Here is a 24,634-nt window from a genome sequence, read left to right on the forward strand (position 1 = left end):
CATTTGCGTATATCGTGACCTTTGCACCACAAGGGTAGTCATATTTATCTGTGGGGGCGAAATGAAGAAATTCAGTAATGTTAAGACCCACGCTGAATACGCAGGACAAGTACAGATAGGATGTAGGGCAAAAATTTAATTATCATAAATACTTAAAAACATAATATTGGAAAAAATGAATACACTATGATTTGTAGTTCTAAATATTTTATACGTGAGGTAAGAAAGAACATCGCTAGTGTGTCTGTCCTTTCTTTGTAGTTTTGATGTAAGGCTATGCGGCACTTGAAGTTTTGGATGCTTTATAGGTAAAGACGGGAGATTAGTAGTACTAATGTCTGATTTTACCATTATTTAAAACCTCCTGTATGTTCCTTAACAAAAGGAAATTAAAATAACACACAAATAAAACAATAGCTAGATACATGCTTTTTACGAGTATGTATGTGAGTCTATAACCCACAAAACCCTAAAAATGAAACATGAAATTGTTCACAAGCGTGAAAACGGTGGGCTCTTTACAAAAATATATCTCCCATTTTGTGTCCCTTTTTCAACATAAGGATTTTAACATTTTGCGAAACCAGCGACACATAAAATTACTCGTAATAAATCTTAGGAGATTTGCTTATTGGTACCTACTTTTAACCAGTAAATTATTTGAATAAAGTGTTGCCAATATGAGTCGAAAGGAATTTCTCGAATTTAAGACTGAACCTATCGCTACCATAGCCATTTATCAAAGTACAAATTTGATAGCTTTTCTAATACGAAAGCATTTTTATAACGCGCACGCACTCGTAGAAAATTTATTTCTTTTCTATTATGATTCTCGTACGTTTGGAACTTTGCAATAAAAATCCCATCTACTGATGACAATAAGAGGAGAGGCTGTGTAATATATTCGGGAAGGCGTTTCGCGTCGATGTGCCTTCCCTCACAATGTCTGTGGGAGTGAGTTTAGAAAAACACGGCGAACACTTTATCCATTTAGGCAGGGCGTCGGGCGCGCAGCAACAGGCGACCCTGTGTCTACGTGCGCGCTACAGGTATTATCTTAGGTGCCTACTTACATTTTTCTTCATAATAACGCGTTGTAAGAAAAACTGACTACATCTCTAAGGTCTTCATTACACGCTTACGTGAATAAAAACTACAGAGGGATTACCTTTTTTTGCAAGCCGCTTCAAATAATGTGTAAGCTCTTTATCGTATCACGCCACGCTTTGGTGTTTCATTTATTGCATATTGATTGGTTGAATGCTATCATTTCGTGCCGATCGATACACTTTATTGTAATACAAATTGAATTTTGATTCGGCTGTCACCAAAATCGCTAGCACCAAGTCTACTTGACGCGATTTGTCATTTCAAACACTATCTTTGAGCGGCTAGGAAAAAAATTTGCATTATAATTAATTTGAGAATTGTCATTGGTAATAAGATTTCATTTATATGTAGTGGAAGATAGTATAAGTATATTTAGTGTTGAGATGCGTTCGGAAGTGCTAGGGGCACGGCGTGGCTGAGCGGCGTGGCGGCCGGGCACGCCACTCGTCCTGCGACCGCCCCGAGCTGCGCACGTCGCGACGCTTGTCTCCCAGGCGCTATCGACACACGCACTCAAACATTGTGCACCAACTCGAACTGTACCTAGTATGTGCTAAGTGAATTAACGATTGCCAATATGAAGGGCCGTCACCAGTTCAGGCGCAGATTCAGTCTGCAACCGTCTTTTATGAAAGAGGATCATGAGGAGGAGCGGAGACCACACAGGTGATCATCATTATACTTTAAATTATAATAAAAGATAATGTCTAAAATAAAATAGATCTATGTTTAAAGTTATTAAATACTTGGCCAGTAAACTCGTAGCTCGTGGTAAGTTCGTAGCAGCGTCTACGACAGCGGGCGCGTCACGTAGCGCCTCGTAGCTGTTTTGTTTGGGTTCGCTACCCCAACTCGCTAAATATTATTATAATATTACGCTCTCAAATTACGAGCACAATTTTAAGGTTTATTATGAAAGTAGAGGACAGACAGAACTTGTTATATCTAACGTTTGATATTAGTTCACGTTATAACAAAGCAGGTATTTGCTAAAGCTCTTAAGCTCACAGTTTGTTTAAGATAATCTAATGTACGTGTTCACTCACTTTGTATCGCTGATAAAATATTTAAATAAGCGGCGTGTTTTCGCTTAAAATTAATAACTTTCTTATCGTTTATCGTTGGCAAAATGCGTTATGTTCACACAACAAGCCTCACTCTCAGGGAACTCGTTATCTGAGAAAAGGGAAGGCAATTTTCTGCAATTTACCTTCGGCTCGACTTCATCTCTACTATGAATATTCTGATAAGATCGCGACGGGTAAAGAATGGGATTTTTTGTCACATAATTTCTTAACAAGGTTTTCTTTTTATTACTTTCGGGAAATCTTTATCATGAATGATGCGTTTTAGTCTGATCTCAATAAAACGTTGTTAAGTACACGCAATTAGCCGTTTGTATTATGTATTCTGCAATATGAAACACATTTCAGTTCAGTTCTTAAAAGGACAAGGATCATGATCCTGAATCTACTTTATTTTTTAATTTAAGTACTAAGTGTCACAGTGGGACTTCTACTTCTTTATAACAATAAGAATAAAACAAGCATACTACCGAAAAAAAATAGTGTTAAAGTAGGTGATCTCGATATATGTATTAAGTATCCTTATATCCTATCGCACACCATAGTTGCAAATTATGCTTATAGACAAAGGAAATTGAATAAATTTAAGATCTTTATGAAAGTTATGCAACAAATGATACAAAGAACATGAAATGGTATATATTAACTTTAACTTCCAGACATGATTACTATAGTTGCAGTACTTTTTTGAAGAACTTAATTTAACTTGATCGAAAACTTTATTTTATCAAAATTCTAACAGGAAAGCTAAAAATATTCAGGTTTCGAATGTTTCCAACAAGAAGAAATGCTTTATCTCAAACAGATGTTTCTAGGATATCTAGAACCAGTTTTATTTTGTCTGATTCGAATAAATTTTCGAACAAATCCCTGCGGTGCGCATTCTGCATCCGCATCGACTTAACAAGTCAATTTTATCGAATTCCAAGACGGCTTAAACAGATTGTATCAATTTTCTCAGCCGCCTCAAGTATGGCACTTTATCGTAACAAATAATCTGATGTTATTTTATTTGTAGGACTTTATCGTAGGCCTATTTCTTTAGAAGTTATTACAAGCCGCCACCTCTTTTTTCTCGGGGTATAGCTGTTTATGTAGGTATGCTTCACTTTAACTTTTCCGTCTTTTAAAAACCATGTCCCAGGGGACAGCTTTTCATAAAAAACCTGATAAAATTTCACATGGCCAATCCTTAGCATGACCCAGGGTTTGAACTTAATACCCCTTCCTCAGCTTTAGCGCTCGCAATTACGAGCCTAACAAGGCAGTTTTTCAAACGTGCACAATATACCCTATTCTATATACTGTATTGTTTATTTTTATAAGGAGTGTGCGAAGTCGGTTGACCCCGGTATAACCTTTCGCAGTACAATGCATGGTGCGTCAGCGTTTTGTACATGGAAACTAGCTGTTTTATGTGAAAGAAAATGCGGCGCCAAAGTCGGCGACACACCCCCTTTCTGTGCGCGAATATTTTGACACTTATTTATTGGGCTGAAATTAATTATATTTTTCGTATAGTGTGGAATATTGTTGAGTAGCGTTTTAAAGACTTTTTTGCTATCAACACAGATGCCTCGTTTATGGATAGGGCTGGATTGTAAAATAATAATGCTTTTTGAACAATAGAAGGATACATTACGTAGTTCCAATAATAAAAAGCTCGAATTCCTATTTGTTGTTTGAACGACGTCTTTGAAAATCTGCCACCTTATACAATATTTGGACATAAACAAAATGCCCACGTTATATTGTTTACCAAACGTCAGACCATATCAAACGCCGTATGCCCATTTTCCTTGTCGCGCATAAAGCTCTGTATTTATTACTTTCCTTCTTTTCCCTTACTGAATAAAGTCCCAAGTCCTACTTACATAATGTGTAAGGGTGCTACTCAAATGCCGTTACATCTATCGGATTTAAAAGCACGATAGTGGGATAGAGGTTTCTCGGCTATCGACCGACATAAAATTACCATTTATAAAAATAAGTAATTGAACCATGTTCTCGGTTATTGCTTGAGAGGTGTGGCGGAGCAATGGACGCCATAAATTGTGAATATTATAGCCATTACTCGCCAGACGTATTTAAATCTCCCAGGGTCGGTAAACCTGTTAAAGGGTGACTAGAAATTCAGTGTTTATATTACTAAAATTTTTATATATAAATCTTATTGAATATAATTCTTTACCCGCAAAACTCAGGTTTATTTTTTGGTCCGGTATTTTTGAAGATCCAATTAAGCTTAACAGATTAATCAGACTATGTTAACCAAATAAAAATATTTTTTCAAAAATTTTCTGAATCGTATTCGCAGATGCTAAACTACCGATGATTATTAAATTAACGTATTAGATTACACGATGAAATCATTAGTCAATCAAATAAACGATTTGATTTGAATGGGTTTATTTGTAGTTCTACTGAAACAAGAATGCAGCCAGAATATTCTCGTCTGAAGTCTCAACTCTGTCAATGAATATGAACGCCTACGGAATAAATATGATTATGCTATTTCTACGTATTTTCAATGTCACTCCATTGATTTATAAATATATCAAAGCTTTTTGTGTTCCATTGTGCAGGAGCCATCGAACGCTCCAGGCTTTATCTGCCTACACTATCGTTCGATGCGCGATAACGTTTGATAACAAAACACAATCATATACCTAGGTATCTAGGTATGTACAGATGTTAAGTAGGTACAACAAGTCCTTGAAACATTAATTAGAGTTCAGTTACAGTTTCAGCGGAATTACGTATTACTTTTTATTATTTACTTAGGTATTATTTAAGCACAAAGGTTGACCTTTTCGAGGTGAATACTATTTTATTAAAAAAACAAAGTCTCAAGCAAAACTTAATTAAGAAAAAGTGTTATCAACTGCTTCTGCAAACACATGAATTGATTATGATATTGCTATTTTTAGGAGTTTCAAAAGCAGAAAACCCAGTAGTAATATATTGTCATGAAAAGTTTTGTTATGAAAGTATAAAGAAAATTTTGCGAGTTGATAAAAGCTAAGAAAGGAGGTGGACTTCGCCGATACTTGCCAAGGATATTCCCTAAGGCCATGTTGTACTTGATAACGTTTCACACACATCGGTATTTTATGCATGAATTTAGAGGTAAAATAGTTTTACAGCCCATTTGCGATTCCAAAAGATCTAGAGGACTAGAGAAATTCGATTTGTAAGTGAGAATAAGAAGACATGGTTTACTAAGAATATTAGGTATAATAAAACGATAAAATGAAAAATAGTAATTAGAGGTCTAAATTGTAACACTTCGGAAGTTATACGTGTATTTCACATAAAGCCTACTGTGCTCTTCACAAAACAATAAGTTTTATGTATCATTATTCCGCAACATTACGAGTACATAGTCTGGCTAATTTATCTCGAAACACCATTTAAGTTTTTCGTATCTCCATAAATAGCTATTCGAATCGATACATACAAAAGGGTTTATTCATTTCGAATGACGCATAAACAAATCGATTTTCGAAAGTTTGATATCGAGTTGCAATAACTTTGTTCATTGTTTTATAAAGCTGCATGGCCGGCTCGATAAAATATATTTTGTATGCGATCATGTTGGCTTATTTGTTCAGCGTACATTGTTTTAGTTAGTCATGAGTGCCGGTAGCTTTAATTAACTACCATGTTTGTTGAACGGCTAATACTCACTAATTCGAGCTAATTTATGTGTTTATTCTAATGCAGTTATTTACCAAAGTGATGAAGGTATAAATTAATGATGATTGTGTTAATTTGAAAACTGTAACATTTTGGACTTCATGACAGACATAAAAACTTACTGACAAAATTGCATAAATGTTTTACTTGGGAACTTACTTGAACCTATTTCGAAAAAAATACAAGACCACCATGTTTTAGGTTCCCAAGTTTTATAAAGAATTCTATATAATGTGTTTTCTGCTATTGCCACTCTAATAAACATTGTCCCATTTTACTTTTAAGCGACTCCATGCAGTTATCAATCGCTATTGTGTTACCCAATTCATATTTCTCTTTTAAAAACCAATAAACCAATCCGTCGGATGAAATCGTTTTAAATTGACACATTGTTCAGGCTGGCACATTGAATGCCTGAGCTAGGACGTGTCTGGCGACTGATCGCAACCCTTACTTCAATTTACCACCGTTCGAAGCTTTTAAGTCAAAAATCAGACGTGAAACAAAATTGTAAAAAATAGAACCAAAAATGTATTGTGCGTCGTCCTCGAATGCCTATGAAAAGGATTTTTTTGAGCGTTCCTTTCTCGGGAATGTGAAAGGGAAAACGTTTATCAAGAGTAGGTGGAAGGAAATCTTTTATCTCTTTTATTTGACCATGCTTATTTTAATATCGGTGTTATATATTTTCACGAATTTTATGTCGCGCAAGATTTTTGTTAAAAGCTTCATTGGAAGTGAATCGAATGAATTTGTTTCTAAGAAACGTTTTACGAAGATAAGAAAACAATGCAGGGTAGGTACTTCGTCTATGAATAAATATCAATAATATTAAATGACACCACAACACTAAAAATAATGCTTATTCTGATATTTCTTTCTTATCTAATCAGCAAGATACACTTGATGCACAATCTAACTAGTTAGATAGCTGTAGGTAGCAGCTTATGCCGTAGTTTTATATAACCAAAAACAGGAATAAAAAACCCTATTCTTGATTATATCCGCGGCTACCTTGGAATTTATTACACCATCACTATCAATGAAACTTCAAGAGTCTTTAACTTAACTCAATACAAATTGCTATAATAACGATTAATTTACCCTTTGACGCTGATAGCTCATCAAAGTCACTTGCACTTACCCCGCTCCACAACTTTCCGATTAAAGTATCGTAATAATTAAACATGGTTTTCCTCTTACCGATAAATTACTATCTATACTACACTTTTCACGGAAATTATTTACTGTTAGTTCTCGGACTAGATAGCTCTGTTAATTGTTTCTGTATCGCTTTTGTAAAATACATTCACTGTTGTTGAATCTAGCCTCTATTTCACTGAATAACTTTTGCGAATTGTAATAAGAATCTCTCAGCTTCTGAGCGAACATGCTTGTTAATCATGGAAACATGTGTGTATTTGGTATGTTTATATGTATTTACGAAACACATTTAAACCGTTTCTATTCATCATTAAAAGAGATTCTTTAGGAGTAAGCTTCTGAATACCCACTCTTTCATGTCGGTTTTCTTTTTTGTATCCATTGAAATCTTAGAATATTTTGACTCTTCAATAAATACGTAAAAAAGTTTAACATTTTTTCAAGTATTCTAAGAGTCAATCGCTTTTTTCATTCATTGAAAAGTGTTTTTTTGTTTCACATTTAAGAGTAATAACTTGAGAGAAAAATTACCAACTATTATCGTAGATTGAAAATGCCAACTTATTCGAATATTGTCCCACAATGACGCAAATATTTTCAGGTTTTAAAAATGCACGGTTTGCTTTGTGATTGTTAGTCACAGTTCACTGAACAAAATATTTAGTTTCAGTTTTCCTCTCTTAGCAATAGATACGGTTTAGATATTTTTGCATTTTTAATTACTGGGAAGCTTAAAATAGATTGCGTAAAACTTGAAACATTTCGTATCAACACAGCTGCATACCACTTGGAACATAAAAATTCTACCTGTAAACTCTATCTTTCTACAATTTAAGTACATACAATATAAACATTTATATTCACAACAGAACATCACGACTTTATGTGGCTCAAAATCCTTAGATAAAGCGTACCAGTCATTGTTTTAGTCTAGCATTCCCAACGAAATTCCCAGATAATAGTCACTCGCAGCGAACGAATGAAATGAACGATCTGTGAACCAAATGAATGTTGGGTCTGTGGGACGACGTGACAGGAAATCTCATTACTGACAACTTTCCGAGGTATTGTAGGGTATTGTAGCCTATAGTGTGACACTGAATACGAGTCTATGTAGACCCTACATAGCTACAGTTTTGTTTAGTACTACAAATTGATACCTGGAAATTCACGTGCTTTTCGGAACCGGTTAAGCTAATAAAAGTCTAACATAATTTGTTTGAGGTCAGTTCATGGGAAACAGGTAATAAGCTCATACTTATTTAAGGTTATATTTTGTCTGACTGAAAACGAGTAGGTATTATTTCAAACTTATTGCAAAACTTCACGTAAAAATGTATAAAATTCCGCTTTATAAAAAAAAAATATTTAAAAATTAAGACATAAAACATCCTTTCCCAGTTTCATCGTTTCTTGCTAACAAAAGACATCTTTATTTCCTCCTGAAGGCGCGATGAAAGGTGAAAAACATTTATCAGATGGATGGTCACGCACTGTAACAAACCTGTGCACCGATAAAATTATTTTCGGAAAACCGTTGTTACTGCTTAGAATCACCTTTTCTTAGAAGTAGAGAAATCTTGTTATAACTTTGTTGGCGTAAATGGTTAATGAGCCGATTGCCGATTGGTTTGAAGCCGGCCAATGAAACAAAGAATATATCTTAAAAGAAAGGATTTTATTGTTACTTCATAAACTAATTTACTTGGCTTTAATTTAGAATTCTTTGTCTGAAACCCAATACTGATTCAAATATGAATTCCTAATTGGAATTTAAAATAAGGAAGTTCATTATATGTGAACTGTAGATGAAAGAGTTTTTTTAACAGTCTCTACCATCCATATATGTACATAACCATAAACATTATTTAACCAGTACATACTCCAACATTTGGCACAAAACAGATTAATGTTTCCTTTAGCTAGTCAATTTTGGATTCCCGATAAATCTTATTAGTCCGTCGTATCAATCTCTCTCAATCGCATAAACATAACAGCCATAATATATCTGTATCTTCGCAGTGGTTTGTAAAACTCGGTCGAGCCAGTCGTGGTTATAATCTAACTAAGACTGGATACATCCATCACTACCCTTCTAAGCCTAAGTAGACTTCACTCGAAGTCACTAATGTCTATTTTCCTGGAAAATGAAAAGGTCAACTCAGATCCCGAGTAAGTAAATGTTTAGCGAACTGACTGAACAGTTTGTTAGCGGCGGGTATCGCAAATTTGGTCATTGGATAGGACCAATAAATGTCACGTTTAAGTGTCTACTGTAGCTATAAAGATTCTATATACCTAAGTAGATATAGTATATTAATACTTTTGTGTGTTAAATGAACTAAAATTGAAAAGTTATCAAGCCGTAATACCAAGTTGAATTCTACACGAATCGTACGTAATTCTTGAATTCAATATTGCTTAGTTTACCTTAAACTCCAAATCAAAAGCTGAGCCTTCCAAAATCCTGACAATCATTTGTAATGAAATAAATGTTCACAATTGTCGAAATCCCCGCCTGATCAAATATTAAACATTTATATAATAACTTCTGAATGCAGAGTAAACTTGGATAATATAATATAATCAAGTGAATAACTTAATCACTAGATTGTAATTCCATTACAAAGCTATGTCAATGTGAACCTGAGTTCGGAAATATTTGATTGCTCCGCGAAATGGAATGATTTTTCATGTCAGAACAGATTTTCCTTTGTAACGTTTTACAGTATACGGTTAAAGGCCTTTTAAAGTTGAATATAATACTTACACGTTTTTTTCTAAAACCTTTATACGCCCACATCGATGTTTTTTACCGCTTGCCCGCACTAATAGAACTTAATGAAGCGTTAATTAACGATCGTACATTAACTTAAATATGGGCAAATGTGGACTTTGTGTTCCTTCTAGCACATTTAATCTTAATCCGTGTTTTATCCCTAAATATGTAATGACCGTTAAATAATCTGTTGATAATGGGTTTGTTATAATAAGGTTTTGAATACGGCTTTAATGTTGATATTATATTCTATGAAAATTATAAGAAGTGAATATAAATAGGTAGGGAAGTATACCCACAGCCAATGTTCTTTTACATACTCAGAACACACGTTATCCCGTATTTTGACATTATTTATTTATGTTTTCTTTAAAAACTGTTCAGCAAACTATGCAAGCAATAAACATACCTAGTAGCTCTGTAGACAGTACGCGGGGTATTGACCGCAATGTAACAGCAACTCTTTGAGATAAACTTTACAAACTGGCACTAGTTCAAAAGTTGAATACAATTTATTTTATGTTTGCTTTGCTTGCTGTACTTCCTCGCCAAGAGAGCATTACAAGCGTTTTATAATTCTGGCCTTTAGGCTTTGATCATAATTTCATGTTAAAAACTTTGCACCGAGCGCTTTATTTATGTTGCCAGTATTATTTTGTTGAAATAACAATGAGATTCACCCGTTTTATTTGGAAAATTATAACTGTCCAACATTTAGTCTGTAGTGGAAACAAAGAAAAACTTTTGTGGCTTGTATTCACACATTTTGGCATAACATTGGAATTTTCAACGTCAGGAAATACGACACTCTTTCTTTTCATGTGGGTCATCAAAACATATAATCGTGAGGTAGCGGTTGAAAGCGCGTTTCGTACGTTGAAGGATATTTTATTAAAAATATTTGATAATAATAATTTTATAAGATGTCGGTAATTAGATGTCAATCTTTCTTAATTCCGGAGGCTGTTCGATATCATTAAAGAGAAGCTTTTGCTTAATGATCTGAGTGAACCGTTTGAATAATAAACTGTTGCATTGAAACTGGCAACTTCCTGGAGAGTATTTTACATTTTTAAACCCTTCATTTTCTTAATTGACTATCATTAAGGCTCACACGTTATCACAAGCTTTGAAAATTCACTAACATTTTTAAGCAAGTCATTGCGGATATCGTGTTCCTTGTAATAAATAGGCACCTTTTATTGTTTCCAGTATTTTTGAGGTCTCAATGTAATCTTTTCAGCAGTAGGCTGTAACTGATGTTGATAGCTCCAAAAGCCATTTGTTCTCGCACCAATAGTTACCATTTTTTACATTAAAAGCAGTAGGTACCTACTGCAATTGATAACCAAGTAAGTGCCATCGTTTAATATAATTTAGAAAGTCGCATTCATTTTCCACAAAAACAACCAACTTCGAAGTGGGATAAGGCGGCCTCACAATTAGTAAATTAGTGTAGAACGTGTTAGCAATCACACCCTTTGACAAGTAAATAACCTTTGCGAGATTTTAACCCCTTAAACTTCACGTCAAAGGAAACGTTTGCACGTCAAAAGGAATGTAATTACACATTTTCGCCATTTATGCGAAAATATTTTAATTACATGTCGAAGTAGTTTTTTATTCACTAGCAAGTTGAGAGGACTGCTTCGTAAACCGGGATAAAAAGAAAATCCTACTTATATTATAAATGTGAAAGTTTGTGAGAATGTATGGATGTATGTTTGTTATTCAATCACGCAAAAACGGCTGATCCGATTTGATTGAAATTTGGTATGTAGATAGGTGATACCCTGGATTAACACATAGGCTACTTTTTATCAACACACCACGCGGGCGAAGCCACTGGCGGAAGCTAGTATTTAATAATTTAGTTTATATGTACATGTATACTTATTAGGTAGGTACCTATCCTACACAAGTATACTTTCAGATAAATTTACCATTTGGTCTGAACGCAAAATAGACACAGAAATATTGTAGCCTTTAAAAATACTGCGGCACCTATTTTTTCGACGAAACTCGTCACAAAATTTTGGCGAAACAAATTCAGGCTATTCTTCGTAGCCATTTACTTTTGCTGAAAAATACGTACGCATATTTAGCATTCTTTCTTTTATGTTTTCACATCAGAGTGTTGGTGAGTAACAGGAATTCTTGAATAAGAATATTATAAACCCCGAAATAACGTGCAATTTTTGAAGAACACCATTGTTATATTTTTCACAAAAACACCTTTTTGGTGTTTTCTGATCGAAGAAGGTACGAAAATTGCTGTTATTTTTCTTTTAAAGGCCATTGTTTGCCGGCACTCCTAATAAATGTAAAACATCCATTTGAGTAACGTGGAAAGTTTCTTGTGCGACATTTTCTCAGTGTTATTACAATAGACCAATAAAATTAATAATATTATGATGCCACCCGCTGCTAAATACAGCGCTACCATCGTAAAGTGCCAATAAGCACGTCTGCGCCACTAATGCCTTGCTCGAGGTAATTTACAACAGCTCTGCTGGGTCTCAAGTATTTATTTTATTTTTACGACTACAGGCCAGTCAAGCGATACTAGATAAATATTCAAACACACAATACTAGATAAACGCAGCAGGTATTGAAATGTTTTGACATCGAATACTCACCATTAGTGTTGGGTAACAAAAACCGTGCCACACGCGTAAAAAAATAGTTTGAAATATAAAACTGGAACGTGTAAAGTAACTACGTTCCGTTCTTTGGAACAAGTGTACAGTATACCTGTCACGAGCATAACCTGAACTTCCACAACTGTTTGTAAACTTCCAATATATAATTTTTTACTACTTTATCCCAAGAAACTTCGTAGTGATTTCTAAGTTCAGACAAAAATCACTATACATAAGATTTTTTGTACAATATGTAGCACTAACCCATCGCCAATAAATCAATGTATAAACTTATGAGACCGAAAATAATATATTAATGAAAAATAGCTTCGTCTCCTTATCTACTTCGACAATTTTGCTCTAAACGACCAGGGAAGATTTATAATTACTCTTTACAACCTTTGGAGTCCTGACTTACCCTGGTAAGTGATCTTTGAGACTTTCAACGCAATATCTTGCGTGATCTACCCCATTTATTTCTAGGCGTGCTCCCCTATTTACGTAATGAGTCTAGGCGTCCTAGACATCGGCCCCGAAGAGCTGTTTAGTGAGTCGATTAGTCACTCATACTTTTATGCCTCATTTGGAAATACTTGGCTAATTAATTTTATCACTCGACGGAGACCATTGCATGATAAGGGCTATGTAGGCCTTCAGTTCGCCTAATTTGAAATGAAAAATAATTTTATCTTAATTACCACATACAGTTTTTTGCGGTTGTAATTTTTTACATACCTATGACTTAGTAAAGAAACTAACTACGTTAATAACATTTCATTCTAAAAATAGCCAGTCAGCACCAATGTACATTTTCCTGTAAAAATAAATGTGTATCCAATTTTCCATACTTGAACAATTTTCTAGGTAGTTTATCTTTATTTTTACTGCGTGGGTGCTTTTCGAAGCTTCTAGAAACTGAAACTCGATGCTGCGGTCTGTGTAGGTTGAACATTGAACATTACCTAACCTGCTCCCATCAAGGACATTTAAATGTTTATACCCGATGTAAAACAACCCTTAACAATGCCGAAAAACTCGTATTATCCCCACGATTACAATGTTTTTTTACTGGGCTATAGAGGATTTGTTCAAGGTTAACCCAACATTTGTCTACGTTAAAACACAATTTAAATGTTATCAAAAGTTATATCTATTTTCTTTTGCACAAATAAATAATAATTAGTAACTATTTCAAACACCCCGAAAAGGAATGACGGTCTAGCAGAGACAGACAGATTTTGCCGGATAGACAGTTTTGTCGAGCGATGGAATTTTATCGGGCGTGAAAGGACGTCACAAGACGCACCGATAGCCTTCGAACGCATAATTTTGAAAACTAGAGAAAAAGCTAGTCCTACAAAACTGAACCAACAATAGCACATAATTTCGCTTTAATCGCCGAACTTAGAGGTGCTAAATGTTAATTTCTGAAAATGGAAACGAGCTGTGCATTTTTATCTAAGTACGTACGTAATTCCTCGCCGTGGATACTATCACGTGCTGTGGAGACTAGCCAAACTGGTAACTGTCAAAATTAAACATTTCCGTCGCTATTAATCTTTGCAGGTAGTTCAGGATGACAGTGGTTTAAATGCAGGATAAAGAAAAATAATATTCTAAGAATTATTTTTATTGTAAAGAATTTAATTGTATTGAAACAATGGGGAAAATGTGTCCGTGTGCTTTGATCTTCAGTATCGGACCTTGAATGTCATCCTTGTTAGATATTTTTGACTTTTTGGTGGGTACATTTCAGATAAGATACTACAAAGATATTGTTCAACGCGATCCAAAAATGAAAAAGACTTTTGAATACTGCGTTCTTATTAAGAGTTCGCACTTTTATGAAAACCTGTATACTTAGGAGCTTGTATACATTTTATACCATCAAGCGGAAATTATTGTATAACGCGTGAATATTGCTCGGTAAATATCTAAATAATAACAGGTATTACGCGAACGGAATATGCAATGTCAATTTAGTGATTGGAACGCGAACGGAAGTGTTCCAAATTGGTTTTTAGTAGCTACCGATATTTCTCCAGCGTGGTTGTTTACATTTAGAAATTTAGCCTTTAAAGGATATTGAGAAAATGTATTTTTATTTTTTATGAATAATTTTTCGTATTTTCATTTACCCAATTTTCTGGGAAATGTCCAGTTAAAATGGAAGCCGACCCCAACATATTTGGGAAATGGCTAGGCAGCTGATGATTGACCCAATTTTCAGGGAAATCTTTGTTGAATATAGAATTCTAGTTAAAGTCATATAAAATATCACTGAACGGACGTTGAGTGATGCAAATAGCAATTAAAATTTCATCTCCCGGAATTTCATTCCACTGCATAGTTTCTGAATATAATATCGATATATCGTTACTTATAGATAAGTATATAATACGTAGGGATCCAAATTTACCAATTACCAATAACACAATAATCCTTTCATAGTAATAGTAATTAATAATGCAATCCAAACGAATTCCGTACAACCCAGCGCTATTAAATATGACCCAAATCAAAGAGAGGCCTACCAATACCTTTAACCCATTAATCAGAATTGGGTAAACTTTACCCCGCAAATTGCAAGTTGAGAAATAATAGCAATCGGTCCGACGAATTATGAATAGGGCCTATTAGGGGGGTTATTTGGTGAACGTCATCGACCCGGGCTTTGAAAGCGCAAGATATTTCACTATCCTGAAAAAATACTAACAATAGAATTTTGTTAATTTAAACTGAAACTGAAATTTATAAATTGCACTTAGGTACCTACCTAGATACTGCATTTATTATTTAAACCTTTGATGCTTAAAATGTCTATGTATTTTAACAAATTCAAAGCACACGTAGTAAATGTTTTCATATTTAATATTAGTACAGATATTGGAAGACGAGTGGAATTTACACTGCGGTTAGACAGAGCCCAAAATATTGCGGTTTGATAACCGCACTATATTAATTATCTCGTCCACGTCTCCTCTCGTGTTAGAGTAAATAATAATACAGTGGAATTCAATTATATGATCACTAACAAATTTATAATAAATAAATCATTTATTTCAGGCCTTTACACCCATATAAATTACAAACAATACAAATGAATTAAACTTACCATAATAAAAATCAATAGTCAATAATAATTAATACTAATAGAAAGAAGAAAGGAGAGAATTTATTTTACGAACACGCTCCACAGTTTTATCTTTGTAAGACTAAATAAGTTAAGTTTGATGTAAATTATAAAGAATACCCTGTTTATGTGCGTGTAACGTTGCCGCTTCTAAAGTATGCATAATCTTGTCTTTTATGTTTGTGGCGTCTTATTTTTCTGTTCAAATATTTTCTTATTTCACTTAAGATGTAAAGCAAATGTATTCATACTAGCTGATTAATCATCCCACGCGAGAGCTCCTCATGTGGAATAATCCTCCACGTAGTGATATCTTCTCATGTACTCGTACCTTTTAAATAAACATCTCCAATTTACACATTTTTACATTGGAAATAAAATTACTGAAAATATTATATATGATATACCTCTTGTTAACTATGGTACGTAGTCAAATGTGTTACGTAGTAGGTTTTTTGCTGGTTTTTATATGAAGGTTTAATGTTCCCTCGTCTTAGTTTCTTTATATTTCAAGACTTATTGTAATGTCGTTGTTTTTAAGCGCGGTTCAGTCTTTCCCTTCTTCTAAATATACCTAACTAAAGGTTACAAAATAAATAAGGTACTACTATTTAATCCTAAATATTTCTTGATTAAACATCTTCAAACAGAAACGATAACAGTAAAATATACAACTGCCATCTCAGTATAAAAAACAACAATAAGAAAAAAAATACAAAACTACAATAAACACACACTAAATAAATACACGTATGCACATAATCTGACTCCCCATAACACGGTGGTTGCAACTAAAAGTTCACTCACGGACCATCCTAGTTTCTATTTTACCTCGATACTTACAGAAACACAATTTAAATTCCAAATAGAGTTTGCTATGTGCACCTATTTTCCTATATATAAAAGTTAGTCTGATAAATAAGTTTGTTTATGGTTTTATGTTTTTAACTTGATGGCTTTAAGCCAAGTATTATGACAGAGTTAGGTACTCAAATTACATTATTAGATATGTTTAAAGTAATATACACTATAAACACTATCACTAGTAGTTGAATATTTAATTCTTCTTTTTATCAAACGTTTTTCAGTTCTACGAAGCATATTGTGTGTTTAGCTGTTAATAAATTGCATTTGATCATCGTCATAATATCTTGTCATTAAATAAATAGTTTAGTTTCTCATTGAAGTTATTAATTGAAGGTTAATTGCTAATGAAGACTATAAATACCTACATATGTAACTTAAAGGTACTTACCTATAATACAGACATTGGTGTTGTTTCGACGAACTGATCACAAAATAGCTCCAAGCTTTGTCCCAGGCTCCGGGTCTCCACTGTTTAGACGAAGGTGTGAACACAATAGCGCAATCAGTGCGAGCGGAAACATGCTGATAGAAATGAGCGATTTAACGCGTCACACCGGTTGGAATGATGTAACTGTTCAAATTATTAAAGCAGTGACTTATCCACAGATCAGGATAGAATTCGATTAAAGAAGTAAACTTCTTGAACAATTTTCAAGCAAAATTCCACTGTTACGAGTGTGTAGGGAATTTTGCAACTAAACACATAGAATGTTACAGCTATTTAAAAAGGGTTCCTTTTATGAAAGTACTAAAGCAACAAACATGTGAGCACTAAACTGACAAATTTATATGTTCTATATACTGTAGTGTACATCAATGTATTGGCCATCCCACGCAAGAGGAAGAGCAAACCCAAGGAAATGGCTCAATGCCACGTAGATTACGGGTTAGAAGCCACAATGTCTCTGTTGACCGACGTGCACACTGTCTGAGCATCGTTGCTAGCTCCAACAGTGTGTACATACCTGACTTGATCCCCGTCCACAAGCTTTCAAGTACCGATAAGTACTTGTTACAATAATAGCTTGTCAATAAATAAAATTCAGTATGCGCCATTATTGATCGTTTGTTTCCCGATAAGCCGATGTGATGACACATCTAATTTATATTAATGACACACGTCGACTTACATATTCCAGATATCTAAATTTAAATAAAAAATCATATTAGGTACACAATTTTCCGTTAGGTTAGAACATATTGCACTACACTTCACTAATTACCAATGCTTACACGATCTATTTGTCAATTAGCTGTGGTGTATGCGGCCAGGTTCCGTTGATAAGGGGTCTAGTGCCCTTGCTAGTTATCTACCACCTACACGAATGTATTAGCTAGACCGACATGTCATTCACAAGGTTGCCTATATCGAAGAACCGATATCATTAGCCTTAAACTTGATTTGCATTATTATTGTACCGCTAGCACAATACGAGTACGTCCCACGCATTCCCGTTAAATTTATGATGCGATTTATTTCGCCTGTTAAATTAGATCCAAATTCGGTGATCTGCTTTCATGCAGGCAATAACAGTCATTTGTATTTAACATAATAAAAGCTCCATATAGACCGCTCGTAAAATTGATTTTATATCAAATCTTGTACCTGGAGGTACATGAAGTATAATAACATTTTGTCGATGTACTAAGTAACTTTTTATTTTCAGAACTGAGCGGACGGAGGACACCGTGTCGAGCAGTGGGAACCTCACCAACAACGCTGTGCGACATAAAATAGTAGTTTTAGGAGCTGCAAAAGTTGGCAAGTCGTCGCTCATATCACAGTTTCTATACAACACATTCTCGCCGAAGTACAAGCGAACTATAGAGGAGATGCATCACGGGGACTTCAACGTGTCGGGCGTGAGGCTAACGCTGGATATATTAGACACGTCGGGGGCTTACGAGTTCCCGGCGATGAGGACGCTGTCCATGCAGTCCGCCGACGCATTCATACTGGTGTACGACATCACTGACGCGAACAGCTTCACCGAAGTACGGATGCTCAGAGATCAGATCCACGAAACCAAAGACAGCACGGCCGTTCCTATTGTCGTAGTCGGCAATAAGGTAGACCTAGCGGAAACTGGCGCCAGACAGGTAAGCGGTTCTTTTCTTCTTTAACAAAAGCGTATTGTAATAACTGGGGATGAAATTTTGCTCCAAATCACACGATAATCTCACGACATATTTTCTTTCACCACATTACTATTGTACTCGTGTAGGGTGCTCTGGCTCTGCATTATGCTCTTAGGTTTTGATGGTCAATATTTGGCTTCCACATTTGTTGACTGTGTACTCAGTACAGCATCACAGTTTAGTGTGATGAAGGTTGGATAACAAAGTGACGCGTGAAGCGGATCAAGCGGGTGTCACGTATCACACAACCCCGAGGGATATACATACGCAGTTCAAATATTCACAGAAATCTATCGGCTGAAAACAGAAGACCCTTACATAAGGCACATACAGTACAAATACACGAACAAATAAAGAGTTTTGTCGGATAAAAGCTTGCCTTTTTGGGATTTGTTACAAAATGAATTCATAAATCTTTTATTTTCAATATAGAACCTATAATTGAAAACCGTGCATCACAAGCGAGTGCAAATAAAATACGATTACCGTCACAAATCTCTTAAACCGATCTAGAGCATTTGACTGTGCATTTACTATGAAGTCGTTTCCTACGTGTTGTGAGGAAAATTGAATTTCCGCGATGTCAGAAGTTGCAATATGTGAGCGAAAGGTCACTGGGAAACCTAACAACCAACATTTGTACTACTGACAGCACACAGGATGTCACGAAATCCACCGAAATAAACGTCACTGTGTGCTGTGGTACATTTATTTTGGTAACCCTCTGGTTCAAGAACAATTTGTTCACATACAGCTTTTCTTCAATTACGTAAATTGCTCAGATAAGATAACCGGTAAAGGCAAACAAACAATATGGAAATGTACCTCCATTTTCCAATAGCGTGCCTTTGTTTTAGAAAACGATAGTTTAAATAGAAACGAGGATTAAAATTGGCTACGTTAGTGCTATCAAAGTATCGTGAAGTGTCGGAAACTGGTACATTAAGTAACAAACAGAGGATTGTTTACGTTTCTAACTAAGGATTTATACTGTTTGCGAAGTGATTAAGCTAACATGAATCATGTAGTAACAACAACTGTAGAACAGAAACTACTAGTATATTGTTATTAGTTGTCTAGTTAGAAATAAAGTGTAGAGTTGGTATTAAATATTAGATACTGAAAACGCAATTCATAAAGCTTTCAGAGTTACGTAATAAAATAGTTTTAATTAAATTATAGTTGTGTAACTATAATTTGGCAGATGTTTTCATAAGTTGCCCGAGCTATCTTGGAACACGTGCAGAAAACGAATTAAAAAGGCCACCTCCTTATATATTTGATCATTGTAATTGCTGGGATATTTCTTATTAAATAAATATTTATAAACATTTTCAAACCAAAAAATATTTCATGAACTACGACGGCTAGTTTGTTTGTTGTTCGACTTATCTAATATCTAAGAACAAAGCATTTAGTACAAAGCAACCTAAATAGCTCCAGAAAGTATTTCTCTTCAGCGCTAGAACAAACGAAGCTTCCTTTCACTGATACAATACCAATTAAAAATTAAACACCGTGTGCAGTGCTCAACATTCCTTACAAATTGTTTCATTTCATTTTCCTTTATAAGCGAAATTAGTCTTTGTTTTCTTAACAATAGGTGACATTTTACGCTGCTCTTTGAAAATATGCGTTTTAAAGGATACTTCATGGAATAGAGATTTTATTTCATTTAGAAAAGCTATGGTGGATTTTCTTCTTATTCCTATCAAGTTTCCTCTTAGTTAGAGAAACTTTAATATATTTGTCTAAAAAGTGCTAAAGTTTCTATTTGAACACGCAGGTAGGTACTTCGCACGTAGATTGTAAGACCATGTGAAATAAATTTTGTGGCTTTCTCATTCAGGTATTGAAATTTATTTCGCAACGTGAGGTTTTTCAAGAGCTATTTTCGAAACTCAATTTGACATTCCAATCTAAATACAGACAGGCTTACAGACGAATTCTGAAATCACGTCTCTAGTATTAATAGCAAAATCGATTAAATTCCATTAAACGTAAAGGTACATTGAAATCAATTTTATTGATACGGCTTTCCGTTGAATTGCTACGAAAATTGGTCGCTTTTCTATCAAAAATTTAAATAATGGAGTGAAATCGGCTTATTCGATATCAGTAAAATTTACATCTGTTAGTGTGATATGTGTAGGAAACTAGATAGTGTGGTTTTATGTATATTTCATAAGGCTCGTGACGAAGTTAGTCCCGGAACCGGCGGTGTCGGCGCGATAGCTGTGTCCGGGCCGGCGCGCACAATGCCCCGGGCCGCGCTGACTCGCCAATATCCGCCGCGAGACATACATAACTTCGTTTTTATAGTAACAGAAGTCTAATAAAGATCCCTTGCCGAATGTCTTCGCTTTTTGTTGGCGTTTATTGCTATAACTCTTGGGGGTTTTTGGTGCGACAGAGTTGAACTCTTTTCTAATTTTGTAACATAAATGTTGGTTGCTGACACTTACGCGAATCTTAGGCATTCAAATAAAGCAACTTTTACGGACTTTATGGCGGTTATATAATATTACTTAATCACGTTTCGGATCCTTTACAGCATCCACGGTCACAGGCCGAGTTTGTAATATAGATTTAAACTGAAAGAAAGATAAATAATCCGTTAACTTGAAACATAAATATTTGATATCTCATAAGTTACAGCGAATGAAATATTTGCAATTCTCATTATTGGCAAATAGGAAACAGTTCCCAAGTTAGGCATCTCGCGCGTAGTTTAGGAACACATATTTGGCAAATACTTTAAACTTAACTCATAAAACTAAACTTTACGTAATAAATCAGTGTAAATCTCATTTGGGTTAACTAAAACAGAAGTCGATTTCCCGTCAAGGACAGGCTAATTACTAACAAATTATAATTTGTAAAACTAATGTTGGGTTGAACTTTGTAAAAAAAACTTTAGACGTTGTGGTCTAGGTATATAAGTCTGCTCATTCTTCAGAAACTTAATTAGATTATTCCAAGTCAAAATTCATTAGGTATAGTAAAAGCCATTTTTCAACGGCTATACATATTCTTGATTCTAAATAAACATTAATATTGTGTGAAAATTATAGGGAAAAGAATATTTGATCGTTTACGTCACATTCTGCTGAAAATGTTGGCAAAGGAAGCTCTGAAAATATTGACACAGCTGAATAATATAGTTTACAATATTTAGCTCAGAAGTATTTCCAAGAGTTTCAAATAACATGCGAATGAATACTTTAATTAAATGAAGATCTTTGTACCGGGCTTTATATTTTCAGACCGCATGCGCGCCGAATTCCAACAAATGTTTAACAGTCTAGTTAGCAAGCGTACATTTCGGCACTGTGAAAATGTTGAACAGTTGAAATAAAAACACTTTTATCGTTTTGTCAAGGCACACATAAAGATGGCCGTATAATAAGTAACACGTGTACGCTCTCACCTCAGTGCAAACAACGCGCTGTTTATTCTAACGTTGATTTCTTTTACAGGTTGAATTCCACACGACGGAGTCTGTAGTAACAGTGGATTGGGAGAACGGGTTCGTGGAGGCTTCGGCGAAGGATAATCTGAACGTATCTCAGATTTTTAAGGAGTTGCTGGTGCAGGCTAAGGTGAAGTACAACTTGTCGCCGGCGCTGCGCCGACGACGGCGGCAGTCGCTGCCTACCGGGCCGCAGGGAGCGCCGGGCTCCAGCCCCACGCCGCCCGCGCATGCGCCGCACGTGCCCTCTCCCGCGCAGCTCGCGCACCTCCAGCAGATCCGCGAGCGACACAACAACAAGCGCAACTCCTGCGTCATCTCTTAGATCAGCGCGGCTCGTGTCTAGGTACACCATTAGTTAAGGACCTCGGGTAACTTTCGAATTTTCTATACGTACCGATAATACAACTATTTATATGAAACTCTCATTAAAGTGGACTTTGTATTAGCTGTTCATTAACTAAACTGTCGTCGCTTTCTTCTTCGGCCAGCCTCTTAAATATATCACAGTGAAAACTTTCAATCTTACACATGATTGTGCTTTCCAAAGTATTTCGTTTTAAAGATTTTACTGTTCAAAATCAAATTATCACTATTAGTATTGAAAATGGTTCCAAGTTAAGTCCCATTAGCAATAGTTGTGACAGTTCCCGTATCATGAGGTTAGTGACGAGGTGTTCACAAGCATACGTCATCTGTGTCGTCCCCGCCCAGTTCATCGTTCCACTAATTTACGATTATGCTAGGCAATAAAACGTTTCTTACGTGATATACTTAGATCCATTAAGATTTGTCCATTCCTTCGTGATGTTTCTACTTTATATGCGTATATCTAGATAAGTAGTGGAAATAACGCCAACATACTAAATATACCTTTAGAATTAAGTCATAGTGTACTACAGAGTGACATTGTAGGGAAAAGTGATAAAGTAGAAGTGACGGGTATTCGTGACTGGTTTATACTTTAGGTTTATAAAGATTTTCTAACTTATTGGTAAGATATAAAGACGTAGATTTGAGTGAAAGAGGATCCATGAAACGACTGAGTGTTCCGCAAATATATCAAAACAAACGAAAGATAATAAGTGTTGGTATTGGATCTGTGTTCGATAATATTTGTGAGAGGTGTGTAAGGCCGTGGGCCGTAAGGGTACAATGATCTCGTTACACAAATTACTGCGGAAAGAATAATGACCTAATGAGGGTACGAGCCACAAATGTGGTAACAAGAGCTATCCGATTACTCAATTATATGAATCGTTACATATACCTAATACCAGTTTGCCAAACAGTATTAATGAATTTGTGGATCGTATATCAATATTTATAACTAATTGATAAAACTTTCATTCCAAGTGTATTAGAATAACGTGACTTGTATATTGTAATTGTTTCAATACTGTGTACTATTTTCTGACTTAAACTGAAGTGTTAGAGTAGGGGTAACTTTTATCATAACTTTGACATTAAGACAAAAGTTTGTCTCTCAACCAGTTGAATGTAATAGGTAAGAACTTATATAATTTCATCTGAGAACATAAAGTTATGCTCAGAAGTTATGTACTAATAATATTTTATATAGTCATAAAAATAATGTATATGATTCAGACATAAATGACAGAAATTAGGTATGCGACATGAATTTAGGTGCCCGAAAAAAATAATAATGTATCAGTATTGTCTGTTTTATTTAAATACCTATATTTTATTGTTTAATTTTTATTTTTTTGAAATACATTAGAAAAAGTTAATTGTTTTATACTAGTAACATGTTTATTAGTGACACTGCAATTGGCCGTTAGAAATGCGGGTTTTTTTTTTTTTTATCGACGTAAAATCATCAAATGACCCCTCCCGCTGTGGGTTAGCAGCGGTGAGGGAGTGTCAGACTCTTACTGACTAAAATCGTCGTGTTCCGTCATAGGCCTTTTATGTACCAGGGCCGCGGTATCTCTTTCGAACAACCCGCAGCTGTCAAAAACCCCTTAAAGCCATATATAGATTCCTGATAAATAATAAAATATTACTGGTAAAATGTACACGTTAATCAAAAGGTGTTAACTAAATACATTTTCGTGTAACACCTGCAACCCTAATCTCACCCCAATCTCCTCGGAGAAGTAATTAATTATTCAGATTACACTTACATCTTTTGCTACCCTAATTAATAATATTCCATTAATGTATTTCCGTTCTATATTTATATATTTTCAGTTTACGGATGGCACGTTAAACTGTAGGTTCCGGCTGTCATTGAACATCCTTGGCAGTCGTTACGGGTAGTAAGTCTGACACCAGTCTAACCAAGGGGTATCGGGTTGCCCGGGTAACTGGGTTGAGGAGGTCAGTTAGGCAGTCGCTTCTTGTAAAGCACTGGTACTCAGCTGAATCCGGTTAGACTGGAAGCCGACCCCAACATGATTGGGAAAAGGCTCGGAGGATGATGATTTATATATTTTCAGTAAATAAAGTAAGTTTTCTGTATGAAAAAATCTTAAATTAATTACGACTCTAATATTTCAAATTATATGGATGTGCCTTTTT

At 35.0% G+C, this 24,634-nt stretch overlaps 1 protein-coding gene across 3 annotated transcripts; it reads left to right on the forward strand.

Annotated features, from left to right (window-relative positions):
• The first annotated feature begins 911 nt into the window (after nucleotides 1-911).
• Nucleotides 912-23,767, forward strand: LOC124631465 (ras-related protein Rap-1). Of its 3 annotated transcripts, none has more exons than XM_047165865.1 (3): nucleotides 912-1,049; nucleotides 18,147-18,579; nucleotides 22,098-23,767. In XM_047165865.1, exons 1-3 carry the CDS (start codon nucleotides 943-945, stop codon nucleotides 22,413-22,415), a joined length of 858 nt encoding a protein of 285 aa, XP_047021821.1. In that variant the 5' UTR covers nucleotides 912-942; the 3' UTR covers nucleotides 22,416-23,767. The 3 variants fall into 3 exon arrangements, with proteins under 3 accessions (XP_047021821.1, XP_047021822.1, XP_047021823.1); XM_047165866.1 differs by lacking the exon at nucleotides 912-1,049 and adding an exon at nucleotides 1,520-1,776; XM_047165867.1 differs by lacking the exon at nucleotides 912-1,049 and adding an exon at nucleotides 8,236-8,301.
• Nucleotides 23,768-24,634: the final 867 nt, after the last annotated feature.

The sequence above is a fragment of the Helicoverpa zea genome, chromosome 6 (genome assembly GCF_022581195.2).
Source record: "Helicoverpa zea isolate HzStark_Cry1AcR chromosome 6, ilHelZeax1.1, whole genome shotgun sequence".
Taxonomy (NCBI): Eukaryota; Metazoa; Arthropoda; class Insecta; order Lepidoptera; family Noctuidae; genus Helicoverpa; species Helicoverpa zea.